This window comes from Entelurus aequoreus, linkage group LG10 (genome assembly GCF_033978785.1).
Source record: "Entelurus aequoreus isolate RoL-2023_Sb linkage group LG10, RoL_Eaeq_v1.1, whole genome shotgun sequence".
Classification (NCBI taxonomy): Eukaryota; Metazoa; Chordata; class Actinopteri; order Syngnathiformes; family Syngnathidae; genus Entelurus; species Entelurus aequoreus.
Window position 1 is genome coordinate 1,154,102 of NC_084740.1, and position 20,783 is coordinate 1,174,884.

The window sequence follows — 20,783 nt, forward strand, 5'->3', positions numbered from 1 at the left end:
AATGCTGTATAATAGACTATATTATTTGCATGTGTATAATGTTGTATAATAGACTGTATTTATATTATTCACATGTGAATAATGCTGTATAATAGACTGTATATATGTTATTCACATGTGATTAATGCTGTATAATAAGACTATTTATATTATTCACATGTGAATAATGCTGTATAATAGACTGTATTTGTTATTCACATGTGAATAATGCTGTATAATACACTATTTATATTATTCACCAGTGAATAATATAGTCTATTATATAGTATTATTCACATGTGAATAATGCTGTATAATAGACTGTATATATATTATTCACATGTGAATAATGCTGTATAATAGACTATTTATATTGTTCACATGTAAAAAATACCTAAGTGTTTATTGTCTATAATAGACTGTATTTATATTATTCACATGTGAATAATGCTGTATAATAGACTATATTATTTGCATGTGTATAATGTTGTATAATAGACTGTATTTATATTATTCACATGTGAATAGACTGTATTCATATTATTCACGTGTGAATAATGCTGTATAATAGACTATTTATATTATTCACATGTGAATAATGCTGTATAATAGACCGTATTTATATTATTCACATGTGAATAATATAAATACAGTCTATTATATAGTATTATTCACATGTGAATAATGCTGTATAATAGACTGTATATATATTATTCACATGTGAATAATGCTGTATAATAGACTATTTATATTGTTCACATGTAAAAAATACCAAAGTGTTTATTGTCTATTGTAAGTGAACTGTGGTGCTGAATTTCCCCCAGGGATCAATAAAGTACTTCCTATTCTATTAAAGATGTTTTGCAGACACAAAGTACACATTGGATAATCTCCATAATGCAGCACACTTTTATTTTCCAAACTGCACATTTTATTGATGTTTTTCTCCAAAAAGTAAGATTATTACTGCATGTTTACATTTTGATCATGTTTGAAACTGGGCTTCAATGCACACTTGAATATAACCTTAGTGAAATGTGACAATTTTCAAGCATATCTGCAAATAGTCACACATTCAGTTGCATTGACAGAATGATAAAACATATTCTAATGAATACACAAATAAGTCGAGGAAGGGGAAAAAAACTTCAAAAAGAATTGAGAGTGGTGGTGGAAAGATACAAATGTCTCTTCTGTGCAGCCTGTCATCATATTTACATGTGTGTGTGTTATCATGCATGGACACTATACATTATTCCTTAGGGATTATAATTATATTGTAATAAAATAGATATTTTCTGATGCGTGGGCTCCACATAGATTTCATTTTAGACTTTGATCAGAGTGCAGCGACTATTGTCGATGGAACCAAATATTGTACACTTCAACAAGCAGGTGCTTTTTTTCTTTTAATGACGAGTGACCCACTTGCAAGAGCCCTAACGTCAAGAGTTCTTTCAGGAGTCCTCCGTGTTCTACCGGCCTCCATCTTTTACTGCACGTGAGTATCAACTCTGGGAAGACACACAGCATACAAAGTAAAAGGGTTATCCTCAAAGTTGTATACCATTTAATGCATTTTGTATTTCCACAAATAGAAATAAAAGGTGGATTGGTTGTTTTTGTTCGTTTTGCCTATCCACAATTCTTATGTGAGACAAGAACACACGTCTTTCTCTTTCCTGTGTGTTATAAATATTGAAGAACGGCTAATACAAGTAATAACCTGTTTTCCCCTCATAAAGCCCTTTAAACCAACGTTTTATATACATAAAGTATGTGAACGATAGGCAAAATTCCAAAAAAAGCGCAGTTCCCCTTTAAATGTGCGATAATATTTAGAGATGTCTGATAATATCGGACTGCCGATATTATCAGCCGATAAATGCTTTAAAATGTAATATCGGAAATTATCTGTATCGGTTTCAAAATGATCGGTATCGGTTTCAAAAAGTAAAATGTACGACTTTTTAAAAGGCCGCTGTGTACACGGACGTAGGGAGAAGTACAGAGCGCCAATAAACCTTAAAGGCACTGCCTTTGCGTGCCGGCCCAGTCACATAATATCTACGGCTTTTCACACACACAAGTGAATGCATTTCATACTTGGTCAACAGCCATACAGGTCACACTGAGGGTGTCCGTATAAACAACTTTAACACTGTTACAAATATGCGCCACACTGTGAACCCACACCAAACAAGAATGACAAACACAACATCTGCACCGTAACACAACATAAACACAACAGAACAAATACCCAGAACCCCTTGCAGCACTAACTCTTCCGGGACGCTACAATATACAAGTCAAGATCAGGGAGGGTCTGGTGCAAGTTGTTCCAGAGTCTGGGAGCTATAGTCTGGAATGCCAGGGTTTTAAATGTAGTTTTTTGGGATCTTTAGAAGACCCTGGCCTGAAGACCTTGAAGAGTAGGGGCATAACAAGTCAGTGATGTACTGAGGGGCCCCACCATGCAACTGAAGAGTAGGGCCATAACAAGTCAGTGATGTACTGAGGGGCCCCACCATGCAACTGAAGAGTAGGGTCATAACAAGTCAGTGGAGTACTGAGGGGCCCCACCATGCAACTGAAGAGTAGGGGCATAACAAGTCAGTGATGTACTGAGGGGGCCCCACCATGCAACTGAAGAGTAGGGGCATAACAAGTCAGTGATGTACTGAGGGGCCCCACCATGCAACTGAAGAGTAGGGGCATAACAAGTCAGTGATGTACTGAGGGGGCCCCACCATGCAACTGAAGAGTAGGGGCATAACAAGTCAGTGATGTACTGAGGGGGCCCCACCATGCAACTGAAGAGTAGGGGCATAACAAGTCAGTGATGTACTGAGGGGGCCCCACCATGCAACTGAAGAGTAGGGGCATAACAAGTCAGTGATGTACTGAGGGGCCCCACCATGCAACTGAAGAGTAGGGGCATAACAAGTCAGTGATGTACTGAGGGGCCCCATCATGCAACTGAAGAGTAGGGGCATAACAAGTCAGTGATGTACTGAGGGGCCCCACCATGCAACTGAAGAGTAGGGGCATAACAAGTCAGTGATGTACTGAGGGGCCCAACCATGCAACTGAAGAGTAGGGGCATAACAAGTCAGTGATGTACTGAGGGGCCCCACCATGCAACTGAAGAGTAGGGGCATAACAAGTCAGTGATGTACTGAGGGGCCCCACCATGCAACTGAAGAGTAGGGGCATAACAAGTCAGTGATGTACTGAGGGGGCCCCACCATGCAACTGAAGAGTAGGGGCATAACAAGTCAGTGATGTACTGAGGGGCCCCACCATGCAACTGAAGAGTAGGGGCATAACAAGTCAGTGATGTACTGAGGGGCCCCATCATGCAACTGAAGAGTAGGGTCATAACAAGTCAGTGATGTACTGAGGGGCCCCATCATGCAACTGAAGAGTAGGGGCATAACAAGTCAGTGATGTACTGAGGGGCCCCACCATGCAACTGAAGAGTAGGGTCATAACAAGTCAGTGATGTACTGAGGGGCCCCATCATGCAACTGAAGAGTAGGGGCATAACAAGTCAGTGATGTACTGAGGGGCCCAACCATGCAACTGAAGAGTAGGGGCATAACAAGTCAGTGATGTACTGAGGGGCCCCACCATGCAACGCACGGATTGTCAGGACTAAAATGTTCAACTCAATGTGGAATTAGACTGGAAGCCAATGAAGACTGGATCAAATGGGGGTGATGTGGACTATTCTGGGTGCACCAGTCCAAAGTCTGGCAGCTGCCTTTTGTAGCGTCTGAAGTCTCTTTAGTGCTGACTTGTTGAAAAGAGTGAAGAGAGAACTGCAATAGTCTATACCAGATTAAAAGAATGCGTGAATGATCATTTCCAGATCCAATTATGACAACAGTTTGACACGTAGTACCTGCTTTTGGGCATAGGTTGGTGATAAAATGCAAAACTCTTACCTACTCAACATGTATATCAGCTGTCCAGAATCATCTGAAAATACCCTGTATCATAAAAGTGCAGTTAATATACATGGTATCATTCAAACACCCAAACGTTCTGATTGGCCTTGTGCCTTATTTTCATCAAATCAAGACAGTAGTGGATTATTTTGTGTTGCTCCAGGAAATGTGAGTGTGGAAAGCATGACCTACCCATCACTCCAGTGATAGAAGGCTGTGTCTTGGTAGAACATGGAGAGAAACAGCCACACACCGATGGTCTCCACCCAGAAGATGACAAACAGGAACCACAACGATGAGAAAAGCACTTCACACAACATCCTGGAACTCAAGACAGAAGGCGACATTTAATAAATGCAAAATAATAAGTCCATCCATCCATTGTCCTCCGCTTATCCGAGGTCGGGTCGCGGGGGCAGCAGCCTAAGCCCAGACTTCCCTCTCCCCAGCCACTTGGTCCAGCTCCTCCCGGGGGGTCCCGAGGTGTTCCCAGGCCAGCCGGGAGACATAGTCTTCCCAATGTGTCCTGGGTCTTCCCCGTGGCCTCCTACCGGTCGGACGTGCCCTAAACACCTCCCTAGGGAGGCGTTTGGGTGGCATCCTGACCAGATGCCCGAACCACCTCATCTGGCTCCTCTCCATGTGGAGGAGCAGCGGCTTTACTTTGAGCTCCTCCCGGATGACAGAGCTTCTCACCCTATCTCTAAGGGAGAGCCCAACCACCCGGCGGAGGACACTCATTTACCCGTGATCTTGTCCTTTCGGTCATAACCCAAAGCTCATGACCATAGGTGAGGATGGGAACATAGATCGACCGGTAAATTGAGAGCTTTGCCTTCCGGCTCAGCTCCTTCTTCACCACAACGGCTCGATACAGCGTCCGCATTACTGAAGATGGCGCACCGATCCGCCTGTCGATCTCACCATCCACTCTTCACTAACTCGTGAACAAGACTCCGAGGTACTTGAACTCCTCCACTTGGGGAAAGATCTCCTCCCCAACCCGGAGATGGCACTCCACCCTTTTCCGGGCGAGAACCATGGACTCGGACGTGCTGATTCCCATCCCAGTCGCTTCACACTCGGCTGCGAACCGATCCAGTGAGAGTTGAAGATCCTGGCCAGACGAAGCCATCAGGACCACATCATCTGCAAACAGCAGAGACCTAATCCTGCAGCCACCAAACTGGATCCCCTCAACGCCCTGACTGCGCCTAGAAATTCTGTCCATAAAAGTTACCCTCACTGGAAACGGGTCCGACTTACCGCCAGCAATGCGAACCAAGCTCTGACACTGATCATACAGGGAGCGGACCGCCACAATCAGACAGTCCGATACCCCATACTCTCTGAGCACTCCCCACAGGACTTCTCGGGGGACACGGTTGAATGCCTTCTCCAAGTCCACAAAGCACATGTAGACTGGTTGGGCAAACTCCCATGCACCCTCAAGGACCCTGCTGAGAGTATAGAGCTGGTCCACAGTTCCACGACCAGGACGAAAACCACACCGTTCCTCCTGAACTTTAACTTTTAACTGAATCCAAGGTTCGAACGTAGCCTCCTCTCCAGTACACCTGAATAGACCTTACCGGGAAGGCTGAGTGTGATCCCACAATAGTTGGAATTAGGGCTGGGTGACATATGGAATATACTCGATATATCGCGGGTTTGTCTCTGTGCGATATAGAAAATGACTACATGGTGATATTGGAGTATAAGTTCTCACGCAGTTGCTTTTGGCTGCGGGCATTACACTTCAGGCTCTTCTCACTCTTTCTTGTCTCTCCTTCTCAGAGACATAAAACAAGCGCACCTTCTTACATACGTCACATACTGTCGCGCGTGCAACGTCATACGCCCTCGCCGAGCAGAGAGGTAGCGGCACGGTAACGTTAGCTGTGATGCTAGCGGTGCGGTGCGATTGGTAATATGAGAGAAAGAAGGTGCCAATCTGGTAACAAATGAAGGAAGAATTTAATTCCCAAGAAAAATAGCAGGGGGTCCATCGTCTGGCGGTGGTTTGGCTTCAAGTGGGAAGATGTTGAACAGACAACAGTAATATGTCAAGTATGCGGCAAAAGCGTTAGCACCACTGCTAATTTGTAGCATCATTTGAAAAGTCACCCGCTAGAGCAGACCTGGGCAAATTAAGGCCCGGGTGCCACATGCGGCCCGTTAAGCTTTTCAATCTGGCCCGCCGGACATTCCCAAATTATTTTTTTTACATCTTTAAGATTGAAACTGTAGCTGCCATTATGATGTGCAGTGATGTTTTACAAATTACCGTAAGTCTTGAAGTATACATAGTATTTCAATGGTTGGAATCTGCGCTTTTGCATGATATACTAGTTACTATGGTAATCTAATTAGTTACTATGGTAATCTAAGTCACAACAGCTTAGACGAGGCACCAAGCAGTGTGGGTGGGTGGGTAGCATTTCCACAGAGTGTTTCCAGAGCGGCCAGCCTAAAATGCGGGTTTTGGGGACAGACGCAGAAGGACATTTTTACAACAAAGTTCGGAAGCTTAATGATATATCAAATAGTAGGTTTTTTTTTTTTTACCTTTTGCGTTCATGTTTTTGTTGCGTTTCGCTTGATGGCAACATATGTGGATGGAGAGGGGGTGTGACGTTCATATGTTGTCAATATTCAATGTTTTATCCTTCATAGTTAATATTGTAAATACCACATTTTTTATTTTCATCTACATTCTGGGTGTCTCATACAGTAAAAAAAAGTAAAATTCCAGTCCGTTTTTTAAGGCGGTCTGTCATAACGTTTTTAGCTTTCAATCAGACATTATTGTGAGGTTTTGCATTAGTGTTCCTAAAAATAGATATGCCGGCCCCCAGACACATGTTTTTCTCTAAATTTGGCCCCCGGGTCAAAATAATTGCCCAGGCCTGCGCTAGAGAATGAAGAGTGATTGAAACTCCGCATGTCAACATCTCCGTTCGGTGCCACACCAACAAAATGCCCAAGCAACCATTTCCACATCAACACCGTATGAAACAAATAGTCAACAACAGAAGGAGATAACGTCCGCAGGAACCTACCACATAGTGAAGGACATACACTCAATATCTTGTGTGACATCATGCACAAAAGTGCACTTTATTTCTTTTAAACTATTGTAGTGGTGTTCTGTACAAAAAGTGCACTTTAATTTAGTGTTGTTTTGATGATGTCACTAAGATGACATCATGCACAAAAGTGCACTAATAGCTTGTTTTAAAATGTCTGACAATTTTGCACTTTCTGTTTGGAAATGACATGAATGTTTGTGCCACTGCTTAATAACTGTTTAATAAATACACCTTTGCTAAATTGACTAAGTTGTGATTTCCCTCTCTGCGTGAAAGTTTAAAAGTAGCATATATTAATGCAGTATGAAGAAGAACGTTTTAATGTAGACACATAGAATCATCATACTGCTGTGATTATATGCATCAAGTGTTCATTCAAGGCTAAGGCAAATATCGAGATATATATGGTGTATCGTGACATGGACTAAACATATCCACATATATATGGTGTATCGTGACAAGGACTAAAAATATCCACATATATATGGTGTATCGTGACATGGACTAAACATATCCACATATATATGGTGTATCGTGACATGGACTAAACATATCCACATATATATGGTGTATCGTGACATGGACTAAACATATCCACATATATATGGTGTATCGTGACATGGACTAAACATATCCACATATATATGGTGTATCGTGACATGGCCTAAACATATCCACATATATATGGTGTATCGTGACATGGACTAAACATATCCACATATATATGGTGTATCGTGACATGGACTAAACATATCCACATATATATGGTGTATCGTGACATGGACTAAACATATCCACATATATATGGTGTATCGTGACATGGACTAAACATATCCACATATATATGTTGTATCGTGACATGGACTAAACATATTCACATATATATGGTGTATCGTGACATGGACTAAACATATCCACATATATATGGTGTATCGTGACATGGACTAAACATATCCACATATATATGGTGTATCGTGACAAGGACTAAAAATATCCACATATATATGGTGTATCGTGACATGGACTAAACATATCCACATATATATGGTGTATCGTGACATGGACTAAACATATCCACATATATATGGTGTATCGTGACATGGACTAAACATATCCACATATATATGGTGTATCGTGACATGGACTAAACATATCCACATATATATGGTGTATCGTGACATGGACTAAACATATCCACATATATATGGTGTATCGTGACATGGACTAAACATATCCACATATATATGGTGTATCGTGACATGGACTAAAAATATCCACATATTAATAAAAGGCCATGTCGCCCAGCCCTAGTTGGAACACATCCTCCGGTTCCCCTTCTTAAAGAGATGAATATGTTTATGTCGCGATATACATTTACGAACATTGAAGTTAAGTTAAGCCATCATTTTAACGTCGGTTGATGTGATGTTTAGCTAGCTGCTAGCTACATTGAGTAGCTAAAACACGCCAATACTAAGTAGCCACGGAGTCATGTTCCTTATGTTTACAGTACAGCTTTTCTTTTACAATCATTTATATTCGCTCACATTCCAATAAGTGAAGGAATAGTTTAGATTTGACCTCGTTTCACCTTCCCCTTTGCTAGCATATACGCTGCTACAACCTTAGCAGTGTGGCTAACTCCTAGCACGTCGTTGGGGACTTCCTCAAACTACAATAACACAATGGTGTTGTTGGTAATTAATTAGGCGTGTACTTACTTCAACTACAGCGTCTCCAGCCGGCATTCCATACAATTGTTTGGTCAAACATTAACATTTGTTTACATGCTTGTCAGCCAACACGCTGCGTTTGCTTCCGGTTCGGTGACCAATCAAAGCGCGGCTCAGAAGTAGTGACGTCACAGAATGCCATTAAATACAAAGAGCCAGTTCTACTAAAATTACTTTATTACAGCTGATTTATTTTTTTAAATAATCCCTCTGCCAAGACAATGGTGCATTATACAAACAAAATAGTACATTTAAATCTATTCTTATTCTGTTTAATATTTTTTTTTATACAATTTGAATTCACTTTTACCATTTTGTCATGTTTAGCATGTTCATAAACTCTCAAGACCATCTATACAATTTATTACAGGTTACAAGTTGTAGTGGTAATGTGCCAAAAAATAAAATAAAAGAAGAATACTGACATCTTCAAATAAATGCAATCTCTTTTCACTGGATTTGTCTCGAGTGTTCGGCGTTGACCACTGGAGCAGATGTGACTTGTTTCCAAGTCCGCTGATGAGGGGTGAAAACACGGCGAGGAAAACAACGTGGCAACATCAGGGCTTGGCAACTATGGCAGTGTGCAGACCACAGAAATAAATGGCCACCTTCACTGCCTACTGCCAATTCAGTACCCCATACATGTTTCAGGTAGTCAGTAGGACAAAACTTGACATCAAAGTTAAAAGTACAAAAACAAAAATGTAATCCAGGTTGTGAAGAGTTCGCATGGATGACAAGAATATATTCAGGCTCTCTCTGACATAGTCATAAACAAACATTGACATAAAGTGAACAAAACAAACTGAATGTTGGCATGGAGGGCCAGGCAATGTTGATCCAACATTCAAACTCTTGGCTTTTGGACAAAAGGAAAAGATACATTCATCTTTTCATTGACCAGTACATCGGGAAAATAATGTCCGCTTGCAGTTTTGGTACCAGAACCCTGACTATTACCTTATCTACACTGTGTGATTGTAGGCAATTGGGATGTTTTGTTGGTTAAAGATCAGGGCAGGCATATTTTACATGCTTCACTTTGTCATTGTATTCATGTAGATTGCAATATTTCTGCCATCAATATAGTCTGTCAGTTTCTGAAATATAAAATGTTCCAATACACACACACACGCATACATACATACATACGGACAGTTATGATTGTGTAATAAATGCATGCCTCTTTCGTAACTATTTAAACAGGACCTATGATGATTTTCCTCTTTTCTGACTTATAAATGTTACAATGCTGGATACCTGCTGAACAATGCCAAAGTATTAAATCATAAGGTTTCCAAGCCGATAACTTCCTCTTTCTCGATACCTTATGTTTATCTATTATTTCTTAAATGTTGATTTGAGTGTAGTTTATGCCCTTCTGGGGGTAAGAAAGACTCAAGGTGGATTTAACAAACTACCTAAGATTTGTCCTAGCCAAATATGACATCAAAGGTAGCGATAACACCACATGCATAAATTAACCAAGCTTATGTCCTGATTTAATCTATCAGTGTGTGGCAATCACGTTGTATTTGCTAGCAAAAAATATATTGGAAAAATAGCAGCAATTAAGAAGTAAAATCCATGGCTCCAGAAGGTATGCCGTTGAGGGGTCCTGCGTCTTCAGGTGCGTGTTAGGCATCTCTGATATCGCAGCGGTAACGTGTATCACTTATTTGGCTGTACTGGTTTATCTCGGATGATATGATTAACAGTTTCGCCTGTTTGGACATACACACAGCATGGATATCAAATGCAGGAGAATGACACATGTTTACATGGGGAAATTGTCGATCCCTTTGGCCCTACGGTCATCTCTGGCGGGCTATTTACACGTTTCAGTAGGACAATGAGAACGGCCAACAGCTTTACTTCGGCTGACTTTTGACTGCTGATTTTTTTGGCCAGTGCAAGCGTCTTCATGGGCTTTTGAGGCATAAATGTTGGCGAACGAATTTCGTGAAAAAAAGTATGTGCCGATTAATGCCATTCACAAATGCCGATCCTCTCTGGGTGACAAGCCACTTCCCACACGTCTATTACAGCAAATATACAATTTCCTAGTAGCTTAAGTATCATTATCTACTATCATCATCACTGGCGGACAAGGCTCAACATGTTACATATTAGGGGTAGTATGAGGATATGATTGATACTAGAGTGATCATATTTGTTAATATCCATCCAAATTATTCCACTTATCAGAGGCCGGGTCACGGGGGCAGCAGCCTAAGCAGAGAAGCCCAGACTTCCCTCTCCCCAGCCACTTCGTCCAGCTCCTCCCGGGGGATCCCGAGGCGTTCCCAGGCCAACCGGGAGACATAGTCTTCCCCGTGGCCTCCTACCGGTCGGACGTGCCCGAAACACTTCCCTAGGGAGGCGTTCGGGTGGCATCCTGACCAGATGCCCGAACCACCTCATCTGGCTCCTCTCCATGTGGAGGAGCAGTGGCTTTAGTTCCTCCCGGATGACAGAGCTTCTCACCCTATCTCTAAGGGAGAGACCCGCCACCCGGCGGAGGAAACTAATTTACCCGTGATCTTGTCCTTTCGGTCATAACCCAAAGCTCATGACCATAGGTGAGGATGGGAACGTAGATCGACCGGTAAATTGAGAGCTTTGCCTTCTGGCTCAGCTCCTTCTTCACCACAACAGATCGATACAGCGTCCGCATTACTGAAGACGCCGCACCGATCCGCCTGTCGATCTCACCATCCACTCTTCCCTCACTCGTGAACAAGACTCCGAGGTACTTGAACTCCTCCACTTGGGGCAAGATCTCCTCCCCAACCCGGAGATGGCACTCCACCCTTTTCCGGGCGAGAACCATGGACTCGGACTTGGAGGTGCTGATATTTGTTAATATCCTTCTCAAAATTGTTTTTGCTGAATAATTCCCTAGACACAGGGGGACTTTGAGGGCAAAAACGATTTCAAAGAGCAATAGACAGTTTTTGTTTAGGTTATAATGTACTACGGACTTTGTGTTGCTCAAACAATTGTGTCATAAAATAGAATAAAGAACTAGTTTAAATATTGTGTTGATACTGTGCAACTATCAATAGGACGCACTAGAAATAAATTTTAAAAAATGTACATTTACACATTTAATGGCCAATCTCACTCATGGATGATCGGTATCGGAATGAAACCTTGATGAGAACAGCCCTAATATGAAGTCTGTGTTTTGTTTTCCTTCTTCGCAGAGAGTTAGCAGGGGATTTGGATGTCTTCGTCTGAAAGGAGCAAATAAGTCCCGCTAGACGGACATAGGCCCTGTTTGTTGACACTGCAACAAGGGCAGGGCCTGGAAGGGTTTATTTGCATCTAAAAAAGGAACGCCACCTCAAACGAAGAGTTTTGCAGGCATACTCAGAGAAGGGGTTAAAAATGTGACAATGGAGCAAACTTTACACCAACGCATATCCTATACATTTTATCTAGACCTCAGGAAAGTGTGTGAAATGTATACTACAATCATCATAGGTCTTGCCCTGCTCAAGTGCTCGATCCAACATTTGTTCTTATTCTATACTGAACAAAAATATAAACGCAACACTTTTCTTTTTGCGCACATTTTTCCGTGAGTTGAACTCAATGATCTAAAATTGTTACTGTATACATAAAAGACCTATTCCTCTCAAATATTGACAAATCTCTATAAATCTGTGTTAGTTATTATCTTTGCCAAGATAATCCATTCCACCTCACAGGTGTGGCACATCGAGATTCTGAATAAACTGCATGATTATTAGACGATAAAAGGCCACTCTGAAATGTGCAGTTTTGCTTTATAGGTGATGGGTTGTTTTCAACTTCCAGTAATTGTGTACAGATCCTTGCAACATGGCGCCGTGCATTGTCATGCTGCAACATGAAGTGATGGTCTCGGGTGAATGGCACAACAACGGGCCTCAGGATCTCGTGACGGTATCTCTGTGCATCCAAAATGCCATCAATAAAATGCACTCGTTGGTTGTCCATAACAAATGCCTGTCCATTCCATAAGCCCACCCCCACCATGGGTCACTCCATTGACAACGTTGACATCAGCAAACCGCCCTTCCACCTGACGCTACACATGCGGTCTGCCATCTGTCCGGAACAGTGAAAACCGGGATTCATCCGTGAAGAGAACACCTCGCCAGCGTGCCAGATACCATCGAATATCAGCATTTTCCCACTAAAAGTCGGTTACCACGAGGAACTGCAGTCAGGTCGAGACCTCGTTGAGGACGACGAGCATGCAGATCAGTTTCACTGAGACGGTTTCTCACAAAAATGATTTGGTTATGCAAACCAATTGTTGCAGCAGCTGTCCGGGTGGCTGGTCTCAGACGATCGTGGAGGTGCACCTGGGCTCGTGTGGTTACACGTTCTCTGCGGTTGTGAGGCCGATTGGATGTACTGCCAAATTCTCTGACACACCTTTGGAGACTGCTTATGGTAGATAAATGAACATTCAATTAATGGGCAACAGCTCTGGTGGACATTCTTGCAGTCAGCCTGACAACTGCACACTCCCTCAAAACCTGCGACATCTGTGACATTGTGCTGTGATAAAACTGCACATTTCAGAGTGGCCTTTTATTGCGGGCAGCCTATGCACACCTGTGTAATAATCATGCTGTTTAATCAGCATCTTCATATGCCAAACACGTGAGGTGGGATGGGTTATCTTGGCAAAGAAGAAATGCTCACTAACACTGTTTTGTGAATATTTGAGAGGAATAGGTATTTTGTGTATATAGTAAACGTTTTAGATCTTTGAGTTTAACTCATGAAAAATGGGAAAAAAACTAAATGTTGCATTTATATTTGTGTGTACTTGTATGTTCTCCCTGTGTGCATGAAGCAATATTTTCAATATTCAGTCACCCTTTGTTCTTTTTAAATTTAGCACCGTTCCATGTCACCTCACTAAGCAGTGGTGTCATTTTCCTTTAGTATGGCCAAGCCTGCGGTCATGGTCATGGATTTTAGGTGAAGGCTACTAGCTTCTAAAATAGATTCTGTTGTTTTTAGTTGAATTAAAAGGAAAATAGCCCACAGCATCCACACATTCAGCTTAAGTTTCATAGTGTGTTTTCACGCACAAACACGAAGGTTGCGGTGTACCTCTTGAAATAAAAAAAATATACAAATCACAGCACACACCTTGACTCCAAGGTTCTTTGCCACCCAAGTCCAATATTAACTTTGAAAAATATCTTGCATTTAGCATAAAGTGCTTTGAGAAGGCAGCAGTTTTAAAAAGGCACTAAAATATTCAAGATATCGATTTTTTCTAAGGCAAATTGTCTCTGGACACGGATATGTCACTTCCACCACCATTTTAAAATCAGGACAATCAAAATATACTAATATGTACATTGTTTCAATTTGTCATATTTTTTAAGACTACTTAGCACATAGCACTGTACAAAGTGAATACAATTGGGCCTTGCAGAACTGCAGAATCATGAGTGCTATTGAATCTTATATACATTCACACTATTACACTATTAATATTGAGGACCTATCTTTGATAATACAAAAATACTAGAAAAGGCACTAGTCAAATGTGTAGCCTCACACAGACAGAAAATAGTGGTTTGTTTATTTGGTTTCACGTTTGAGTTGGTGGTCAGGAAATGAGAAAGTAGTGAACTAAATAAAGACTGCATCAAATGCATCTCGATGACCATTACAGCAGGCTGGCATCCCAACATTGTCTATAGCCTCGGAATGGGCCAGTGTAAAACTGCAGGGGACCTATTAAATTAAACATATTTTTGTTTACTGTGATTGACACGAGTCAAAGGCTTTTAACAGTGTTTTCATGTGCAAAATGGAAGCAATCGCTGTAAATGTATTGGTTTAACTTATCAGTAAAACTGCCTATTTGTTGACACTTAAATTGCCTATGTAACATTAACCTAAATGACCTGTATGCTTGCTGATAATCTGCTGTGAGGAGGTGCTGCACACTTTTGCAGCACCCTTTGACCTGAGCAAGTGTTTAATGACACATCCACATGTGTGCACAGTAGAAGGAAGTGGAGGGGAGGAGTAGTGGAAAGATGGCACTGCGGAGCTCACCCGGTATTTGTTGCTGCTGACTGTTGGACTTGCATCGGTTTAACTTATGTGTAGGAAAAATGGGATCCGTTGGATATTTGAGAGGTCACGCTGGTACTCCTGCTCATGCCCGGCACACTGTGGCCCCCGGGCTGTGTCCCCCCCATTCCTTGGGGGCTGTTCTGTGCACCAGCACTGCTGCGAGAGACAGCTGATGGGTGGCCCCAAGGTTGTGGAGCCCCACCACCCTGCATGCCTTGCCCCCAGCTGTGCTGCATAGATGGACCCCCAGGACTCAAGTGATGGTGGCGATTGCTGCTTTGGTGGCTTGAGCCTGTGCTCAAGATGCCACTGCTCCTGTGTGGCCCATGAAAGCTCCCTGATGGCTGTTGACGTTGCCCCCAACTTTCCTGGGACCCAGGAAAGCTATGGCCAAGAGCCTCTGGGGAGACGTTTGATAGCACCATGTTGCTGAATCCCAGGCGCATGCTCTCTGAGTCGAAAGCCTCAATCTCTCGTGCTTGACGTTCCAGCAGGCTTCGGATTCGCTCCGAACGATCATTCTGCAAGGACACCATCTCCTCTTCGATCTTGAGGACAAAAAAATAGGGTTAAGAACAAACTATTCCTGAAACAACTGTTCTACAGCGTCATTTAGTAAACACTCCGTAACATATACTGTCCTTAAGTACAAACCCCGTTTCCATATGAGTTGGGAAATTGTGTTAGATGTAAATATAAACGGAATACAATGATTTGCAAATCCTTTTCAACCCATATTCAGTTAAATATGCTACAAAGACAACATATTTGATACTCAACTGATAAAAAATTTTTTTTTTGCAAATAATCATTAACTTTAGAATTTGATGCCAGCAACACGTGACAAAGAAGTTGGGAAAGGTGGCAATAAATACTGATAAAGTTGAGGAATGCTCATCAAACACTTATTTGGAACATCCCACAGGTGAACAGGCAAATTGGGAACAGGTGGGTGCCATGATTGGGTATAAAAGTAGATTCCATGAAAAGCTCAGTCATTCACAAACAAGGATGGGGCGAGGGTCACCACTTTGTCAACAAATGCCTGAGCAAATTGTTGAACAGTTTAAGAAAAACCTTTCTCAAGCAGCTATTGCAAGGAATTTAGGGATTTCACCATCTATGGTCCGTAATATCATCAAAGGGTTCAGAGAATCTGTACAAATCACTGCACGTAAGCAGCTAAGCCTGTGACCTTCCATCCCTCAGGCTGTACTGCATCAACAAGCAACATCAGTGTGTAAAGGATATCACTACATGGGCTCAGGAACACTTCAGAAACCCACTGTCAGTAACTACAGTTGGTCGCTACATCTGTAAGTGCAAGTTAAAACTCTCCTATGCAAGGCGAAAACCATTTATCAACAACACCCAGAAACGCCGTCAGCTTCGCTGGGCCTGAGCTCATCTAAGATGGACTGATACAAAGTGGAAAAGTGTTCTGTGGTCTGACGAGTCCACATTTCAAATTGTTTTTGGAAACTGTGGACGTTGTGTCCTCCGGACCAAAGAGGAAAAGAACCATCCGGATTGTTATAGGCGCAAAGTTGAAAAGCCAGCATCTGTGATGGTATGGGGGTGTATTAGTGCCCAAGACATGGGTAACTTACACATCTGTGAAGGCGCCATTAATGCTGAAAGGTACATACAGGTTTTGAAGCATATGTTGCCATCCAAGCAACGTTACCATGGACGCCCCTGCTTATTTCAGCAAGACAATGCCAAGCCACGTGTTACATCAACGTGGCTTCATAGTAAAAGAGTGCGGGTACTAGACTGGCCTGCCTGTAGTCCAGACCTGTCTCCCATTGAAAATGTGTGGCACCTAAAATAGCACAAGGGAGACCCCCGGACTGTTGAACAACTTAAGCTGTACATCAAGCAAGAATGGGAAAGAATTCCACCTGAGAAGCTTCAAAAATGTGTCTCCTCAGTTCCCAAACCTTTACTGAGTGTTGTTAAAAGGAAAGGCCATGTAACACAGTGGTGAACATGCCCTTTCCCAACTACTTTGGCACGTGTTGCAGCCATGAAATTCTAAGTTAATGATTATTTGCAAAAAAAAAAAAAAAGTTTATGAGTTTGAACATCAAATATGTTGTCTTTGTAGTGCATTCAATTGAATATGGGTTTAAAAGGATTTGCAAATCATTGTATTCCGTTTATATTTACATCTAACACAATTTCCCAACTCATATGGAAACGGGGTTTGTAGATAATACAAGAAAATAACCTTTTGTTCCAGCAGCGCTCTGCGTATCGACAGCCTTTGCTCCAGCTCTTTCCTTTCACGGTCGTGCTGTGCGTCTGTCTGCATCTTGATCTTGCTCTGATAGGCATTAAGAAGCTCCAGCTCTTGCTGAAGCTGCATCCGGAGGCCTTGGCCTTGTACTACTTGAGTCTCATCAAGACGAAGCTGAGAATTTGTGGAAAAATATAAAAAAATTCAATCATCATTCATACATTTAAATAAAGAACAACGTGTTTTCCTATATTATGGCCAGGTACATGTTTATGGACATATGCCAGGTGTCAGCTGTCATAGTGCATTTTTGAGATAAGGCATTGATCTGTTTGAATGGACAATGCACCAAGCAGATTATTAAAGTACAAAGGCAAATTTGAGGCCATGATGTAAGCAAAGTCAAGTCAATAAGGCAACATGAAGGAGGACACTTTTGAATACTTGGTATAATATTGACTGAGTAGGACTCACAGCCTGAGTGGACATCATCTCAGTGATGGAGTGGTCATACTGCTCTGCCAAGATGGCGAGTTTGCGGTGCTGCTCCTGTTTCAGTTGCTTCAACACTGCCTTGTGATCTGACTTTGGTGTGGTCTCCAGCAGATGATTCCTCAGTGCCTTGTACTGCCGCGTCTGGATTTTGCAGGTGTCCTGAAACTGCTTCTTGATTTGTAGCTCTTTGGACTGTCAAATTACAATGAACCGAAGACACTCTGGTCAGTCAGTGGTGTCTATGAATGAACATGCACAGCCTTTATAGATGCTTCTCACCTTGAGGCTCTTGGGTTGTTGTCGAACCTCCATGACGTGCTTCCGTCTCAGTTCTCTCTCCCTTCTCTTGTTGTATTCCTGCTGGTTAGTGAGCTCTGTCTGGTGCTGCAGGCGGATGAGTTCGGCCCTTGTCTTCTGGATAGTGTTCAGCTGGCGGAATTCCAGTTCTTGCATGGATTCGTGTTGTCGTAGAAGCATGGCATGTTCCAAGTCCTTCTGAGTCTGCCGTTTGTTAAGCTCCTGATGGTCGGAATGTTGGGAGGAAATGATACAATGACAATAAGCAACAAAACCAATTCAGCTTGTCAGTTAATTAATCATTTTTTTATACCTACCTCACGCACTAAGTCCTGCTCAATGTTGTGGCGAGCAATCAAGATCCTACGTTTGAACCTGCGGGACTCCAGTTCCAGATACTGCCTTTGTCTGCGCTGCAAGTTGGCCTCCTCTTCTGCTTGGAAGTGTTGGAAATTCTCCTTTTGCTTGGACAACCACTCCTGCTTCTCCTTCTTAGGTGTTGATTGGTTTTCATTCAACTCCTACAGAGAAGCATATTTTAGATAAACAAAGCCATGGGCTCCATAGTAATGTGACATGCTCTTTTAAAAAGGTAGTAGAAAAACATTAACAACCTCTTTGAGTTGTTCCTTGCGAAGTTTGTACTCCCGTTTCTGTGATTCGAGGAAACTATTAAGTTCCTTCTTCTGCTGGCTCTGAATGTGTTGTTGGAATTTCTTCTCATCGTTGCTAAATGTTTTTGTCTGTAAAAACCAACACACACGGACCAGTTAGCACCATGCAAAACAATTTCAATGTCATGCTGTGCAAGCATACATCTTTCTCTATGGACCCTTGGTGCTTCTTGATCAGTTTATCCATCTCCTGAAAAAAGCTGTTCCTCTGGTTCTCCAGTTCCTTGTCCAGGCGTAGTCTGTGCTCTTCCATCTCTGTTTTCAGCTTGTTCTCCAGGGCCATCAACTGCTTCTGGTGCTGCCGTCGCATGCGCTTGTAGCCTAAAATTTGCTCCCTCAATTCAGAGTCCTGCTCGTGCTCCTTAATCTGGCGAGTGAGCTTGAGAACACAGGAAGAACGGTTTGTGACCAATGACAATCAAAGACATGCAGTATTTTTTTATTCACTCATGTTAGTTCTATTGATAGTGAAATAGAGTTATTACCACTGAGGCTGTGCGAATTGTTGCAAAGTGTTCTCGGTTCCGTTTTGGCCGAGGAGGGTTTGCGGGTTGTGACTGAGGCTCATTTGACCGAGTGTGGGGTTCTGAATCTTGATTATTAGCTGCATTCTCCTAAAAGTTAAGCAAAATCTTTTTAAACCAAATTGATGACAGCTGCTGCAAAAACTACTATTGTAATTGCATTTTCCAAAATTATCACTTTGTATTCCCTGCACATCTAGATATTTTAAGTGAATGAAAGCACAATTAAGAGTTTTCCAGTCAAGGTAGATATAATTCAGTTTTTACCCGTCTGAGATGTTTGACAGAGCTGTTAGACAAGACTGTGTGGTCTCCCTCCATGTCCACTTCGCTTTTGTCATCGCCGGCGTCTGTCAGACTGTTGACAGAGCTGCTCTGGGAACTGGCACTAATTGACATACTCGGAATGGACTGGTTGCTCCCCACACTGTTCACGGTACCCGTTCTACCCACACTGTGTTCTGGTTCCTAAAAATAGTGCACAGTGTTAAAACAATGCTTCGTAATATATAGTTCAATGACAATTATAGAAAAGGATGCAAACTCAACAGACCTCCTCTTCATCTGGAGCTTCAATGGTGGGGCCATTGTGGGCTTCGTGAAACAAAATCTTTTTCATTTTGCGATACTGCAAATTGTCCAGCTCTCGCACCGCATCTTTCGTCCGATTTATAAGGTCCATTAAAACTGATTCAGGACGCTCACGTTGGACAAACGCATGCTGGAGGAAGAACAGCAAACATACCACGTGTTAACATTAAGGAGTAAGAATAATTATTGTGACTGGTTTTACCTTCAAGAGCTCCTCGGAGTTTGGCCTATCTTGTGGACTTTTCTGTAGGCAAGAATCTACAAAGTTTCTGAAATACTCAGTCCTAAAATAAGTAAATAAACGCACACCAGAAAAAACAATGAGTCTCTATATTGTCTATAAAAGAAATAAAACAGTTGCTCTTTCAAAATGTATTGAGCAACTCACCATTCACTGGACTGCAGCATGGGGCTCTCATTTTGTGCTATATGGTATAAGGCACTCATTGCATTCATATTGAAAAGTGGAGGCTTCCTCTCAGCTATAAAGTAGACACAAAGTAATGAATAAGCAGAATATGGCTAAAGATCAACTATGACAATTGATGACAGTGACTATACCTAATTCAATGCAAGTTATTCCTAAAGACCAGATGTCTATCTTCCCATCATACTGGCCCTCATCCATAGCCAAGATCACCTCAGGGGCCATCCTAAAAACACATTTAGCAGAGTACAACTGATGACTGTGAAATGTATACAATGTATGTAGTCGGGGGATTTTTTGACTTGCTGATTTAGTAAGTTTAACCCCTTAGAAAAATATGAATAGTCCAGAATTTGTCTAAAGTTTGCCATCCAAAACCTGAATGAAAGAAAAATTTAGCTCTATGGCATCAACTTGACTCAATTTGTTTGAAGGGAGGGTGATGTTAAATATGACACCATCCCACTTGTCAAACCAAGAAGTGGAAATGCTCTCTGCTTTGGAGCTTTTTCCTCTGCTAAAGGTCCCTAAGATGTGTGCACCCCTAGTTTTTATACATTTTGTCTCTCGGTTACCATAACAATTTTGGACTGTTCATGTATTTGTAAGGGCTGAGCTTAGAAATCAGCAGGGCATTAAATACTTATTTTCCCCACTGTAATTGGTGT

The 20,783-nt window shown here is 42.1% G+C and overlaps 1 protein-coding gene and 1 long non-coding RNA gene across 3 annotated transcripts in view; both read right to left on the reverse strand.

The window, feature by feature from the left end:
* Nucleotides 1-841: 841 nt before the first annotated feature.
* Nucleotides 842-8,882, reverse strand: LOC133658145 (uncharacterized). Its single transcript, XR_009827401.1, has 4 exons — nucleotides 8,746-8,882; nucleotides 4,125-4,259; nucleotides 3,930-3,974; nucleotides 842-1,493 (listed from the first exon to the last, which is right to left on the reverse strand). It is a non-coding gene; the product is annotated as an uncharacterized LOC133658145 (long non-coding RNA).
* Nucleotides 8,883-8,923: 41 nt separating this feature from the next.
* Nucleotides 8,924-20,783, reverse strand: part of taok1a (TAO kinase 1a) — a 37,719-nt gene continuing 25,859 nt past the window's right edge. For both annotated transcript variants that reach the window (XM_062059807.1, XM_062059808.1), the window contains 13 exons: nucleotides 20,250-20,341; nucleotides 20,077-20,170; nucleotides 19,891-19,972; nucleotides 19,651-19,818; nucleotides 19,365-19,565; nucleotides 19,059-19,187; nucleotides 18,716-18,952; nucleotides 18,514-18,642; nucleotides 18,217-18,420; nucleotides 17,882-18,121; nucleotides 17,582-17,794; nucleotides 17,099-17,281; nucleotides 8,924-15,413 (listed from right to left, as the gene is read on the reverse strand). In XM_062059807.1, the coding sequence (XP_061915791.1) occupies nucleotides 14,889-15,413; nucleotides 17,099-17,281; nucleotides 17,582-17,794; nucleotides 17,882-18,121; nucleotides 18,217-18,420; nucleotides 18,514-18,642; nucleotides 18,716-18,952; nucleotides 19,059-19,187; nucleotides 19,365-19,565; nucleotides 19,651-19,818; nucleotides 19,891-19,972; nucleotides 20,077-20,170; nucleotides 20,250-20,341 (2,497 nt within the window). In that variant the 3' untranslated portion in view covers nucleotides 8,924-14,888. The remainder of the gene's footprint in view (nucleotides 15,414-17,098; nucleotides 17,282-17,581; nucleotides 17,795-17,881; nucleotides 18,122-18,216; nucleotides 18,421-18,513; nucleotides 18,643-18,715; nucleotides 18,953-19,058; nucleotides 19,188-19,364; nucleotides 19,566-19,650; nucleotides 19,819-19,890; nucleotides 19,973-20,076; nucleotides 20,171-20,249; nucleotides 20,342-20,783) is intronic.